Below are 16,495 nucleotides of genomic sequence, written 5' to 3'. Positions count from 1 at the left end.
TAATGCTGAAGTGATGGGATATACAGCTGTGTGGCACGTAGGAGAACTGCTGGCTCTTTGGAAACGAGCTGTTACGCCTATGCTTAAATCGACTACATGCATAAAAAATACACCAAAAAATGCACCTGAACTCGTTCACTTCACCCTTCCTCTTCCCCTCCCCCTCACCTTCCCTCAGGTGCCACCTCACCCCAACCTGCTTTTGCTCCTCCCCCTTTTACTCCGTCACCTCATCTCACTTTACCTCTTTCCCTTCCCCTCACTCACCACCTCATCTTATCCTTCTTCTAGCGACCCTAAGTCCCATCCTAACACCGCGTCATCTCACCTTTTCCTTCTCCTTCCTCCACAGTTCACCTCCTCGTCACCTCATCCACCCCTGCTTCTTAAGCCTATCCTAACTTAACCTAGTATGTAGATTTTGTAATATTCAGTGTATCGTGTTCCTTACTTGATTTTACTTTCTCCACCAGACTACTTCTCTCTCTCTCTCTCTCTCTCTCTCTCTCTCTCTCTCTCTCTCTCTCTCTCTCTCTCTCTCTCTCTCTCTCTCTCTCTCTCTCTCTCTCTCTCTCTCAGCTGAAGAATGTCTCCACTCTCCACTGCCTAAAGGAAAAGTTGAGCTATCACATAGCTTAAAGAACAGATTTTGTATTTCAAGGGCTTTTGCTACATTGTCTCACCAACCTTATATATAAAGTGAGATATACTAAATATAAAATATCTGTGTATGACAAAATATATACCTGATATTTCTAGTTGTACTCACTATTGATTCAGTGTACAGAGATCTATCGGCCGAATTTACTGTGCCAACACACTTTAAATGTTTAACACAGCCTCAGAGAACTAGTGATATGTAAATTATTCTGGTGTTCATTATGTATCTCTATAATACAAATACGGTAGTAATATAAGTACTAGGCCACTGTGACTGGTAAGATCACAGTGTCCTTACGCTCAGAACATTAGTAAATATATTACTGGTTAAGCAATATTGGCAGTGTCGCGCTGACAAAAGTAAACAACTACGTTATTCACAAAATATGGACCTGCTCTTAGTAAAGCCAACGAAAATTATGTTCTTTGGCAGAATCTGTTTCTTGAACTTGTGAAAAATACTCCTAATAATTATGAGCAAGTTTCAGGAAGGCTCGCAGCATGAAGATAACTGTCATGCCCCTTATCATTAACATGAAAATAAGAAAAATCATTTATGACAAAAGGCATCATAATGCGAGAAAGTCATTACCTCTGTTATACTACTGTAATCATTTCGAATATTGTAATATTTTATTCTTGTCAAATTAGTATATCAATAATCAGTCACTGTATTATGGTCCCCTACTATCACTCCTTCGGCCTGATTCACTCTCCCCCTGCCTCCTGAGAGGTTCTCTCTCAGGCTCCGGTTTTGACGAAGACCTGCTACTGTGTGATGTTGTGTTTGTATTTTTGTTGCCTGGGTTTTCAGAATCTTCACGAACACCTGCTGAGCCAGTTTTACCCTGTGAACCCTGAGGATCCCATTTCTGCCCGTAGATTCTCTTATCTGTGCTCTGGATGTTGTGTGGGTGACCCTCTTCCGTATGACTCTGACGGTCTACGGTTGCCATGCTGGTCTCTGCAAGATGGGTGCTATTAGTCACATTATGAAGATTCCTTGCAGGTCGTAAGTACGTAGCCGAGTCTTCCATCTCCCTTATTATATCATCTAAGATATCAATAAGCTTCTCCGTCTCTCTAACACGGGATCTGTTTCTCTCAGTTGCTCCGCGAGGGACAGAGGATGCTCCTGCATCTTCACGGTCCTCGATTCTCATCCAGTGGGAATGTGATTCTGCCACCTCAGTATCGCTTTGTCTAGGATTCCCATATATTTGGTTCCTAGACGCCTTGCCTGACAGTTGACCCTCTGACTGATCATTGTTTCTTGGCATATCATGATCAGAGTTCGTATTATCCTGCCCGTCAAAATGCAGTGACCTGTTTGCTCTCATTTGACTTGAAGATGGAGGATAGAAATCTTCGCCGTCGTGGTTTCTCGTTGTTGACTCGTAGGCATAACTTCCTTGTCCCCTCTCTCTCTGAGACAGTCCATCATCAGAATCTGTGATGTGAAGCATGTGTGAGGGAGGGGCAGACGTTACTTCGCTTGGTGGTGGTGCTATGGGTGTAGATGAATTAAATAATGTTCCCTCTGTGATGTGATCAAGTAAAGCATCTTTTTGTATCTGAGTGTTACTTGGAGGATCAACCACTGCATATTCGAAGATGTAGGTGGCGTCGGATACGGGAGTATACTCGTAGTTTCCAATATACTCCTCCAACATGGGTTCTCCCTGATCAATTATACCATCATAGTAGCCATCCGTGAAGTTGGTGGGAGCTACAGTCTCGAGTGGGAAATCAGAGGAGTAGCTTCTTTCAGTTGTTGGGAACACAGAAATTGTCTTTGGGGGTGGTATCGGTCCAGCAACGGGAAGTCTCGACTCGTTTGACCTCTCGCCCTCACTTTCATCTCTACCTCTCTCTCCATTTTCCCCTTCCTCTTCTTCCCCTGCCTCTCCCTCCCTACCGGCCATTCTCAGGAGGTGAGGTCTGAAGCGCAGGGCAGCTCCAAAAATCCTGTTGTCGTGCTCCTCCGTAAGTAACTCCTGCAGCTGGGAGTGGTACCGGTTCTGCCACCCCGCCTGAGCAACGCCACTCCTCGCCACGGCACCAGCCAGGTCGTAAGGTTCAGGCCTGCAAAAGGGTTAGAGATGCACTAAAGTTCTTTAGTTTTGTTGTTGTAAGAAATCTATAATGGGGATCATATGCTTTGCAATACGACTCATAACTTCAGTTGAATGTTTCTAGCATGTTATATGTTTTAATATTCTACGGTTTTTATTTCTCATTTTTCACTTACATCTTCTTACCCAACCATCTGTTAAACACATCTCAACTATTCTCACACCCCTTACTGCTAGTCCCTCTTCTCTATACCCTTCTGAAACACTCCTAGCCCTCAAAATCTACATCCCTCCGACCCACTCACATGTCGCCTTCCTTGAAGACCCTCTCCTGCAGCTTCTGAATGTCGTGTCTTAGGTCAGCCACTATTAGATTCAGGAAGTCGAATGAGCCTGGATCACCTCGCTCCCCTGGTGGTCCCATTAGCCCCGGCAGACCTCGCGGCCCCGGCTTCCCTGGGGCCCCTGGCGACCCCTGGGGTGTGGGGAATAAAAGGTGGGTGCAGGTTAGATTTGGAAAAAAATGTTACCATCCATAGTATCTCCATCATTACCCTCTTTCTCACATCACAACTGGAGGGATTTTACAGCAAAGTTATTGACTCTCCTTTGGAACATGCATTACGTCAGTATGAAGCCCTAACCTGTTTTCTTCTTGTCACAGGTGCAACAAGGTTTCTTGTTCCACAAGCAGTGCCCCTTCCAGTCACGTTCTGTGCCTCACTCACCAATGCATCCCACTCACTGCCCACTACACTCCACACTCACTCACCACTGCACCACATTCCTCACTACTCTCCACACTCACCATTGCACCACACTCCCCACTACACTCCACAATCACTATTCCACCACACTCCCCACTACACTCCACACTCAGTCGCCAATGCATCCTGCTCACTCCCCACTACACTCCACACTCACTCACCACTGCACCACACTCCCCACTACACTCTACACTCACCACTGCACAACACTCCCCCCTACACTCCTCACTTACCACTGCACCGCACTCCCCACTACACTCCACACTCACCATTGTACCACACTCGCCACTACATTCCACACTCACTCACCACTGCACCAAACTCACCACTATATTCTACACTCAACACTCACTCACCACTGCATCACACTCACCACAACACTCTACATTCCACACTCACTCACCACTACACCACTCTCACCACTACACTCTACACTACACTCACTCACAACTGCACTGCACCACACTCACAACTACACCCCACACTCACTCACCACTACACCCCATACCCACCCCTTTACCTCACACTCATTCCCACTATTACACCCCACATTCACTCACCACTACACCCAATACACACTCATTACTACACCACACACTCACTCACCACTACACCCAATACACACTCATTACTACCCCACACACTCACTCACCACAGCATCCCAAACACACTCACTACTACACCGCACACTCACTCACCACTGCACAACACACTCACCACTACACCCCACACTCACTCACCACTGCACCACACACTCATCACAACGCCCACACTCACTCACCACTGCATCACACAGTCACTCATCACTGCACCACACACTACTACACCCCACATTCATTCACCAGTACATCCCCCACACTCACCCACCAATACACCCCCGCACTCACTCATCAATACAGCCCCACACTCACTCACCAATACACCCCCACACTCACTCACCAATACACTCCCACACTCACTCACCAATACACCCCCACACTCACTCCCAAATACACCTCCACACTCACTCACCAATACACCCTCACATTTATTCATCAATACACCCCCACACTCACTCACCAATACATCCCCACACTCACTCACCAATACACTCCCACACTCACTCACCAATACACCCCCACACTCACTCCCAAATACACCTCCACACTCACTCACCAATACACCCTCACATTTATTCATCAATACACCCCCACACTCACTCACCAATACATCCCCACACGCACTCACCAATACACCCCACACTCACCAATACACCCCACACTCACCCACCAATACACCCCACACTCACCCACCAATACACCCCACACTCACCCACCAAGACACCCTCCACTCACTCACCAGTACACCCCCACACTCACTCACCAATACACCTCAACACTCACTCACCAATACACTCCACACTCACTCACCAACACACCCCACACTCACTCACCAATACACCCCACACTCACCCACCAATACACCCCACACTCACCCACCAAGACACCCTCCACTCACTCACCAGTGCACCCCCACACTCACTCACCAATACACCTCAACACTCACTCACAAATACACCCCACACTCACCCACCAAAACACTCCTCACACACTCACCTTAGCAGTACATACACACTGACCACTACACCCCACACACATACACTCACCACTACACCCTCCACACACACACACACACACCAATACACTCCATACATACTCACCAATACACGGCAAATACACTGACCATAACACCTCATATACACTCACCAGTACACCCCATACACACTCACAGCAGCACACATACACACACTCACCACTACACCTACCCTCCCTAAACACACACTTTCCACTGCATCGTACACATTCACCACTACATTCCCACACACTCACCACTACATCCCCCACACACTCACCACTACATCTACCCCCCCCCCACACACACACACTTTCCACTGCATCGTACAAACTCACCACTACACCCCCACACACTCACCACTACGCCCCCACACACTTGCCACAACACCCCCACACACTCACCACTACACCCCCACACACTTACCACTACACCCCCACACACTCACCACTACACCCCCACACACTTACCACTACACCCCCACACACTTACCACTACACCCCCACACACTCACTACTACACCCCCACACACTCACCACTACATCCTCACACACTCACCACTACACTCCCACACACTCACCACTACACCCCCACACACTCACCACTACATCTACCCCCTACACACACACTTTCCACTGCATCGTACACACTCACCACTACACCCCCACACACTCACCACACACCGCTACACCCACACACACTCACCACTTCACCCCCACACTCTCACCATTACACCCCCTCACACTCACCACTACAGCTCCACACACTCACCACTACACCCCCACACACTCACTACTCCACTCCCACACACTCACCACTACACCCCCACACACTCACCACTACACCCCCACACACTCACTACTACACCCCCACACACTCACTACTACACCCCCACACACTCACCACTACACCCACACACACTCACCATTACCGCCCCACACATTCACCACTACACCCCAACACACTCACCACTACAGCTCCACACACTCACTACTACACCCCCACACACCTACCACTACAGCCCCACACAGTCACCACTACACCCCCACACACTCACCACTACAGCTCCACACACACTCACCACTACAGCTTCACGCACTCACTACTACACCCCTACACACCCACCACTACACACCCACACACAACTACACCCCCACACACTCACTACTACACCCCACACACTCATCAATTCAGCTCCACACACTCACCACTATATCCCCATACACTCACCACAACAACCCCATACACTCACCACTACAGCCCCACACACTCACCACTACGCCCCCAAAACAACCACTTCAGCTCCACACACTCACCACTAAACCCCCACATACTCACCACTACACCCCCACACACTCATCACTACGCCCCACACACTCATCACTTCAGCTTCACACACTCACCACTACACCCCATACACTCACCACTACAGCCCCATACACTGACCACTACAGCCCCACACACACACCACTACGCCCCCAAACACGCACCACTACACCCCTACACATTCACCACTACACCCCCGCACACTCACCACTACACCCCCACACACTCATCACTACACTCCTACACACTCATCACTACACCCCCACACACTCACCACTACACCTCGACACACACTCACCACTACAACCCCACACACTCACCACTACACCCCCAAAACGACTACGTCAGCTCCACACACCAGTACATTCCCACACACTCACCACTTATCCCCACACACTCATCACCACACCCCTGCACACTCATCACTAAACACACACACACACACACACACACACACACACACACACACACACATCACTGCAAGACAAACTCACCATACAGATACAGGTCGAGTGACAGACCGACTGATAAATAGATACAGATATTTTGGGTTTTTTAATTGTTGTTCTTGCTGCTTCATCCCAGGCTCATCTCGTTGCAAATCCAGTAGACCGCAGGAAACAGGCTATTTCGACTGGCCCTAGAGCTCTTTTGTTGAGGTTAAGTTGAAGGACTGTCTGTGTTGAGATAGTGTGTTGCATGTGGTGAGTGTGCTGTGGTATGGGGGGGCTGGGCTGCAGTGTGGGCTGAGTGGATTGTTTGTGAGTTGTATTTTGTGTTGGTACTGGAGCAGGGAAGGATGATGGCCGCATCGCCTGCTCATGCTTCTCTGGGTAAGCTAGTTTCTGAGGAGTGTATTTCCGGAGGTGGTTCTCAAAAGGTGTTGTTTGACTGAAGGCTTGGGATGGCTAGGGTTCTGTGTGTTTATGCATGTGTTTGTGAATTGTAATGTTGTGGGGAGGAGAGTGAATGTTGCTGAGACTTTCAGTGTAGTGTTCAGCGGTTGTTCGTTTCTTATTTCTTTGTGGGCGGAAGTGATGCAATATGACAGTTAAAAGGGTGATATGGATCTTGAGCTGAGCAATGAACTGTGTGCCTTTCATATTCATATGATCTTCGATTGGAAACATTTTTGTTTCTTAGTGTAGCTAATAAATATTTATGGCTTCAGTACTGTACATCTTGTTATTATTCGTAAGGCTTTGTTATGTTTTGGAGCCTGTCCATGTTTGTGTTGGTTAGGACTGGGCTTCAGCCTGGAACGGCATAGTTTATAGTCATTCTAACGAACTGCTTGTAAACAGTTTTCAGATATTCTTTCTATTGTACAAAAGTAGTGCCTGTGAGTGTCTTCAAGGCATCGAGTCTTCAAGATATCGATTTTCAGGGCATCGAGTTTACGAGATGCTTTTTGCACTGATGTTACTTGTGTGCTGAGAAAGGTTGTGTGTGTCTAAAGTAAGTCCTAGAGTTTTGGGGTGTCTTTCCAGTGTGAGTGGTTGGTTAAAGAGGGAAGCAAGTGAGTGAGTTTCAGACTCATGTCTATCTGGGGTGACGAGGGTGATGTTTGATTTGGTTGGTGAGTCAGTCATTCTGTTTTGACTTAGCCAATTTTCTAGTGAGTTAAAGTATAGGTGAAGCTGGGCTACTAAGACATACAGACAGAGACAGATAAAGACAGATTGACAGACAGAAAGAGAGACAGACCGGGACAAGACTTCTCCCTGTGGATGCGCCCCAGACTCACTCACCACTGCACCCCTGCGACACCTGCAGAACTTGCGCCTGCCCGGCCCCTGCACCACAGTCCACGAGTCCAGTGGGAAATCGTCTCTGGTGAAGGGCTGATCTGCAGGCAGGCGGGACTCCGGGGTGGTGGGCGGGGGTGTCGGCGGGAGCGTGTACTCGGGACCCTGGGGTCCTGGGGGGCCTGGGGAACCAGCCGGACCTGCAACGCGCTTAATGTCTCATTTTACAACACACTCCATGTCTCGCACTAAAACTTATTCAAAGTCTCACATTATGTTCACTGCCTCACACTACAATATATACAAAGTCTCACAGTACATTCATTGTTTCACACAACACAGTCAAAGTCTCACACTGCATTTACCGTTTCACATTACAATACATTCAAAGTCTCACACTACACTGTAAGTTTCATACTACAGCACATTCAAAGTCTCACACTACACTGTTTCACACCACAACACATTCAAAGTCTCACACTACAATCAGTGTCTCACACTACGACACATTCAGTGTTGTTAGTTGCTGTTGTTGTTTAACCTTGGTCTGTTTTGCCGAGCATTACCGGTCGTCCACAGATGAGCAACTGCCTCTGTAAGATCGTCCTGCAGGTACTGTACAATTGGGTCCTGGATGTAAATTCGATTATTGCGTGTCGTATTGTAGTGGAGGAGTGTGACTTGCTACAGAATAATTACCAGCTCTGACAACCCGCGAACATTCGACAGGCACTAAGCCTTGATTTTTTTAATATACATAATAAGTCGCTTAGTATGATATGCCACGAAATTTCCAGAGCCACAGACAATACAGCCTCTTATGATAGCTTACAATAACACTGAATTATGTCTATACCGCATTTGTTCCAGCCTTAATCCTTGCAGCTCAGTTGATGGCCAAGTGTGGTCGATTTAGAGGATCGATTTGCAAGAAGACTTATTCCCCACCTCATAACTAAGGCTCGTCAAATTCCATGCAACTACGACTTATTATTTAAACTATAGGAGTGGCCCAGTTCCGTCAGCTGAAAACAAACTATCTATCTATCCACCGGTCATATTGCCAGACGCCTTGATCCCGTAAGGGGTGGCCACAAACAAATAGCCTTCATGTCGCCCTGTCCCCTGTCATTTCGCTGCCCTGCTCCCAGCTCACACCTCCCTCTCTCATATACCTTTCCACTCCATCCCTCCATCGCCTCCATGTCGCCCTGTCCCCTGCCATTTCGCTGCCCTGCTCCCAGCTCACACACACCCCTCTCTCATATACCTTTCCACTCCATCCCTTCCTCTACCCCCCTCCACCTCACTCACATACACTCTCCTCGTCAGTCTCTCACTCTCCATCCTCTCCACATGGCCAAACCACCTCAGTGTGTATCTCTTAACGCTTCCTATCACATCAACATCCACACCACAGCTCTCCTTCACTTCCTCATTTGTCAGTCTGTCTCTCCGTGTGACTCCCCAATTTTTTTTTTTTTTTTTTTTTTTTTTTGCCAGACGCCATAATCCCATAAGGGGTGGCCATTTGACTCTGAGTTATTTATTTTATGGGGAGGGGCACTAACCCTCCACCAACCCACTTGTTGACACGTAGGGAGCACGTATGGTTTGGTTATATGGTTACCACCCAGCGTTGTAAATGGTTTCTTGGCTTACAGGAAACCATTTGGTTTGTCACTCAATGTAAAGCCACCTGTAAAGGAAAGAAAGGTAATAAGAAGTGACAGGAAAGATGGGAGAAATAGGAAGAGAGGAGGGCAGGCACAGAAAAAGAATGGTAAAGGCTAAGGAAGAAGTAGGCAGCACTACATCAAGTGAGTGGATGACGGTCGCCACCACCTACCACCCATGCTCCTCTTAAATAACCCATTTCCACTGCGCTCACTATTGACTTCTGTCCCTCCAAAAAGGTCCATGCTTCACATCCATAGGTTAGAGTTGGTATCACAATACTGTCATATAGTAACTTTTCCACTTCCATGCTCACTTCTCTGTTTCTTATCACTGCTTTCAAGGAACCAGCAACCTTTCTTCCGTGCTGAACCCTTTCAAGCACTTCACCCTCCAAACTTCCATCCTTACTCATCACACTACCCAAGTACTTAAACGCACTCACATTTTCCATTTCTTCCTCATCCAACCTCACTGTACATTCACTGACTTCACTTATCTCGAAGACCATAACATTTCTCTTCCCTACATTCACCTTTAGATTCCGTTTCATACACACTCTCCCAGATTCATCCACCAAGCCTTGAAGCTCCCCTTCGTCTTCACTTAACAACACAGTATCATCTGTAAACAACAGTACAGGGAGTTTCCACACACTGCCCTCTCTCATTGGGGCCACTCCAACATCCGCTGCCCTACCTTGTATCTTATTTATAACCCCATGGAGACAAACTGATTCTATTAAATTTATGGCTATTTTAGGAAAGAAAACACAATGGCACAGTTTTAAATATGTATGAGTGGTCCAATTTCGTCCGGTGATGACAAAGTGACCATTAAATTTTTGGCTAACTTAGAAAAGGTAACATAACAGAACAGTACTCATATTGTGAGAATGGCTTAGTTCCGTCAGAGGAAAACAAACTGACTATAGTGTAGGCCATTTCTACTGACCTGGAAATCCTCTGGGCCCCATTTCACCAGGGGGCCCCGGTGGACCCTCTGGCCCTGGCAGGCCCGCGGCAAAGCTGTAAAGGCGCACCGCTGTGCTCAGAGCCACCACCTGGGGATGGGGGAGGAAGGTAAGAATTAAGGCAACAAAAAGTACACAACTCCACCACTATCATCAACAACATGCATGTCAACAACCCTGACACAGACAGAAGGCTGGTACTATAATCCCAGATAGATCATCTTTTCATACTGAACAATCTAGACCAACATACCCATATCCCACACCAAGCCCTCTTCCTCCCATCATCCCCAGACATCACCTTCTGCTCCTCAAACCTCGCCCCCACTACATCATGGAGAGTGGTCAAAACCCTAGGTTCTGATCACCTCCCAATCATCATCACTACCAAAACCAGAATCACCCCAGCTGGCCACAAACACACATACACTAATTATAAGAGAGCCAACTGGGAGACTTTGTAACTGAAACAGAACATTTCGAAACACTAAACAGTACACCCATCACAAACATCAACACCGCTGTGCACACTTTCAATACAGTTATACAAAACGCAGACAAAAGACACATCCCCAGAGGCAACAGAAAGAGACACAACCCCAACTTCACACCAGAAATTCAAGGCCTCATCAGACAACGGGACACACTGCGACACTCCCCAACACCCCAAACACAAGACACCGTACAACAAATACAAGAACTCAACACTTAAATAAACAATAAAATATCAGAACAGCAAACACTAAACAGGAAAAATTACCTCCAGACACTTGACCACAAAACAAACATCAGCACACTCTACAAAACACTAAACAGCATTGCACTTTCCAACAGCAACATCACACAATCACACGCTGCCATCACAACAACAGACACCATATCCTCAAACAAACAACAAGCAAACACTCTCATCAATCACTTTTCACAAGTCAGCCATCTAAACCCCCATCTTGAAGGCCGACGCATCATCCGACGTAAGAGACAGTTTCCCACAGACCTAGACTACGCACCTTCCACTTACAACCAGACGAAGCACATCATTAACAACCTCAAGCACTCATTTGCCTGTGGACCAGACAACATAAGCAACATTCACCTTAAACACCTAGGACCACAAGGCATACAAGCACTCACCAACATATCAAACTACAGCTACTCACACAACATAATACCCAACATCTGGAACCATGGCATTATCATCACTAACCCTAAACCCAACAAAGACCCCACGTTACCCTCCTCACACCGCCCCATCACACTCCTCTGCACCCCCTCTAAATACACTGAACGACTGGTACTACAACTAGTCACACCTCACATTCCCCTAGCCCAGTCACAACATGGCTTTAGGCCACTACACTCCACAAACACCTTTCTTACAGACATTACGCAGAGTTTTCGATGGCATGAATTCAGCTAGGCCACCACACAGAACACTCCTAATCACACTAGACATCAGCAAATCTTTTGATGCCATCCCCTGCCACAACCTCACAAACAAAATACTCAACACAAACATCACAATAACACAAAAAGATGGCTGGCAAACTACTTAGCAGGCAGATTTGCACACGTAACATTTGCCGGTCAGTCTTCTAACATAAGAAACTTCACAAACGGTGTCCCCCAAGGATCTGTTTTGTCTCCTACATTCTTTAACCTATACATGCACTACATACCCACACCCCACACACCACAGATACACATAGCTTCCTATGCAGATGATATAACATTTACATGTATGCACCAAAATGCAATCACAGCTGCACACATCATCCAACCTTACCTCAACACACTACACGAATGGTTCACCACAAACAGGCTAAAAATAGCCCCAGCCAACTCTACAGTGACCCTTCTCACAAACTGGACAGCAGAACACAGTCACATCCTACACCTCACCATAAACAACACCCCTACCACACACACACACACAAAATCCTTGGTGTAACATACAATACATCAATGTCATGTAAACAACACATCACAAATATTAAAAATAAAATAACATCAAGACTCAATGCCTTGAGGTCACTTGCCCATACAACATTCGGACACAACAAAGAAACCACCACCACAGTATACAAACAATACATAAGTTCAGTGATGAATTATGCAAGCCCTGCCTGGGCTCCTAACCTCGCCAAAACACACTACAACACTCTACAGACCATACAGAACAAGGCCCTAAAAATAATCACAGGCTGCACAGCTACTACACCCACAGACCACCTACATCAAGAAACCAAAGTCCTCAACGTCAAGGACCACCTAGCCATGAGAGGCACCCAGTTTCTTGCTGCAACCTCCACAAACCCACAATATCCGCTATATTACATGGCAGCACATCCACCCACACCAAGGAACATCAAAACAACACCCAGCACACGATACCATACACAAATACTGTCATCTTTCCCCCCTCGCCCACCTCAGACCAGCTTCCAGAAGCATATCCACACTGAGATCACCCGCCGCTCCATTCAGTCGCTTAAAGACAACACAGCTGCATGCACGACCTCCTGACATCCACCCTTCTGAATCCTATCTCCCTCGTGAGGACAGGGTTCACCTGGCCAGGCTGAGATGTGGGCACCATCCAGCCCCCTTAAGCTACCAGAAGAGGCTGGATGACTCCGTTGCTGATGCCTGTCCAGGATGCAACACAGCACCCCATACTATTAAGCACATTATGGAAGACTGCATTGCACACAGTCACCTACGCCAACAACACAACATACACTCTTTGAGAGCTCCGTGGGAAAGCCCGGTCTCGGCCATGGCCTTCCTAAGGAACTCGGGGCTGTTCGGCCAGACTACCTAGGGAACAACTACTACTACTACAACATGCAACCATCCATCTTACAACTATATTCTACCCTTTTTTTGTAACTACTGCATCTTCTTCACCAGACCTCTTCTTTCTTAATAACCATCCCATAAAGAAGTAGGTAATGAAATTCTGTTCAGTAAAATGAGGCTCTTTTTTTTTTTTTTTTTTTTTTTTTGATACTGTCAGACGATTTAATTTATCTCAGGAAAGACCTCTCGTGCGATGCTTTGAGATGAGAGGAAGAGAAGGTGGCAATGCTGTGAGATGAGAGGAAGAAGAGGCGATACTCTGACATGAAAGGAGGAAGTAATACTCTAAGTTAGAAGAAAGATACGAGTAACTAGTACATATTCTGAAGTGAGGAAATGAGGCAATAAGCTACTTTCTTCTGACAGTGGGATGTAATACTCGTACTTTGAGAGAAAAACAGATGGAATGTGTAACCAGCAGACAATTATATATTTAAATCCATGCCCTAAAAATTCGTCACTATTATTGCAGGAGTCTTTAGTTACATCATATTAATCACCCTAACCATACGTCCCAACAGTAAATGAATGGCTGGATAAAAATTAGGTGTCATGTATGAAGGTAGAGAAATAGTACCGTCAATAATATCCAGTAAAATTAGCCACACAGTCATTCATTCATTCAAGCCTTCGAAATCCTTTACCATATTGACCATTTCCTTCGTCTCCGCCAAACCTCCATCATCATTCTAGAGTTCGAAATAATTTAAAACTCCACCAATTTCTTCTCCATCACTCACGCCTAAAATTCTTCACAATTTGCCGTTTTCACTTACTCCGTTCTTACTCTTCTTCCCCTTAACCTATCAGTATTGCATCATCTCTCCTCCCTCTAACTTCTCCATGTTTCAGGCCTTTTATTCTCTGCATACAGATCATTATCCTCTCTTGTCTAACCTTCTCCTCTAGACTCCTGATCTTAGCCGCCATCTGCCCGACCGTGGAGCATGACGCGGTGCACTGGCGGCGTCGGACGGGTTGCGGAGGCGATTGGTCGAACTCCTGGGGCGAGTGGGCTGGTTCCGGGGGCGAGTGAGGAGGCTCCGGGGATGAGGAAGAGGAGAAATCGGCGCTCCAGTGGTCGGGAGTTGGGACGTTGCCTCCCTCGCTCTCCAGTTCACAGGTGCTGTTATCACCACGTAGCCTGTACCCTGTGGGGCGTGTGTGAGGAAGCTTTTAGATGAGTTATATATATATATATATATATATACAGAGAGAGACCTCCAGTTTCAAGCAAGCCCTCCAATCCACTGTTGTCACCCTGATTTCCTGAAAGTATCCATACATACAACCCAGTGACACCTTAGTTATTTCATAGGTAAATAAACTCGTATGGAGGCATCTAAAATCAAAATAATACTGAACGAAGGTTAAAAATGGGATCTCTATACAGTAAACAGCCACGCATACACCACATATCCCTATTTCGATCCTACCTTTAGATCGAACACCTTTATCTTTCTCCGCTGTTACTACTGCTTTGGCCTCCTTTGCTAGTTAATTTGTTATCCTGAATATATCTTCATAAGTTTGTGCAAAACGGCGCCCTTCCCCTATTTAATTTCATTCTATTTTATTCTGTTTCATTGTTTATTTATTTATTTATTTATTTTTTAGCTTGGAGTGTCTTCCTAATTATCTGTGTCAGACAGTTTAGTGAAGTATGTCTTCCTGTCGACCTCTTTATCTGTCAATTTACATCTATCCCTGTGCCTGTTTGTTGACCTATTTTTACCATTTTCTACCGACCTGTATGTGCATATATCTACAGCTGACTTTTTTTTATCTGTCTGTCAGTCTTTAGTTCGGTGCTTATCTACTTATTCATGCCGTTTTTTACCTTCCCATCTGTCTGTATATTTATGTATAGCCTGATGCCCTGTCCATAGAATTTATGCAGAGTTGCCGGGAAAAAGGACTCCCACCCAAATCTATGTAAATTTCATACAAGCCCAGTTCAAGCTAACTCTCCCACCAGTGCTCCCTCTCTCTTAGGTCTTGTGTCTTGTTCTTGGGGCCGTACTGCCGTCGCCACTGGAGGGCTTCTTGCATTCTTACTAAGATTTTATTTTTGCGTAATTCATTTCAGTAATCGTTCTTGTGCAACATACGTTTCTTTTGGTATAACCGCATAAAATTAATAATCTACAGGAATATACCAACAGATCATATAAACACGTAGGAAAGTACTGGATAAATCTGGGACCATCTAGGGCGTAATATGAGGCATCATTAAAGTCTACGAAAAGCGCCCCGCGTCCGAAAAACATTAGGGACTGACTGAAGGACAGGGTCGCTCCAGAAATGGGAAGAAATGCTGGAAAGTCTCGTAAGCTGACGAGTATACTATACCCTTTTTACCTTAAATTTGCCCAGATTTTCGTCCTTGTGCAGATTATTTCACGCAGAAAATAGACAATGCTGAGGCTCTACATCCTTTACATTGCACTTGTTTGTGACTAACATCATATTCTAGTGTTAATCTATTGTTACAGTATAACACTAATCGAAATGGAGATACGGCAGTTTTAGGCCAAGTTAGAGTAAACAGAGGATGCCCCCGCACTCCTCTATCTTCTTTAACCTCTTCATCCCAAGGACGTCATTTTTCATTATATTCTTGCTACCACCAGACGATTATATTCATCGCAGACAAAGGCCACAGTAGTCAGTGGGTCAGTGATGGCTGCCATATACCTGACGCCTCCAGCTCAGCGAAGTCTCTCCAAAGCTGAACAAAATCGTCTGGTGTGGTATCAGTTACTGAACGGGAAAAATGCATCGTCGGAAGGAAAC

The 16,495-nt window shown here is 46.3% G+C and overlaps 1 protein-coding gene across 1 annotated transcript in view; it reads right to left on the bottom strand.

Moving 5' to 3' along the window:
• Nucleotides 1-659: 659 nt before the first annotated feature.
• Nucleotides 660-16,495, bottom strand: part of LOC145404403 (uncharacterized) — a 40,540-nt gene continuing 24,704 nt past the window's right edge. Inside the window, exons 6-10 of the mRNA XM_080275919.1 lie at nucleotides 14,597-14,850; nucleotides 10,819-10,927; nucleotides 8,191-8,387; nucleotides 3,041-3,210; nucleotides 660-2,745 (exon numbers count right to left, since the gene is read on the bottom strand). Coding sequence (XP_080132045.1) covers nucleotides 1,335-2,745; nucleotides 3,041-3,210; nucleotides 8,191-8,387; nucleotides 10,819-10,927; nucleotides 14,597-14,850 — 2,141 coding nt within the window. The 3' untranslated portion in view covers nucleotides 660-1,334. The remainder of the gene's footprint in view (nucleotides 2,746-3,040; nucleotides 3,211-8,190; nucleotides 8,388-10,818; nucleotides 10,928-14,596; nucleotides 14,851-16,495) is intronic.

The sequence above is a fragment of the Coenobita brevimanus genome, chromosome 63, assembly GCF_032717465.1.
Source record: "Coenobita brevimanus isolate Jiangsu-jjx chromosome 63, ASM3271746v2, whole genome shotgun sequence".
Taxonomy (NCBI): domain Eukaryota; kingdom Metazoa; phylum Arthropoda; class Malacostraca; order Decapoda; family Coenobitidae; genus Coenobita; species Coenobita brevimanus.
Note: the sequence above shows the minus strand (reverse complement) of the source record. Positions and strands in the feature narration are given on the sequence as shown.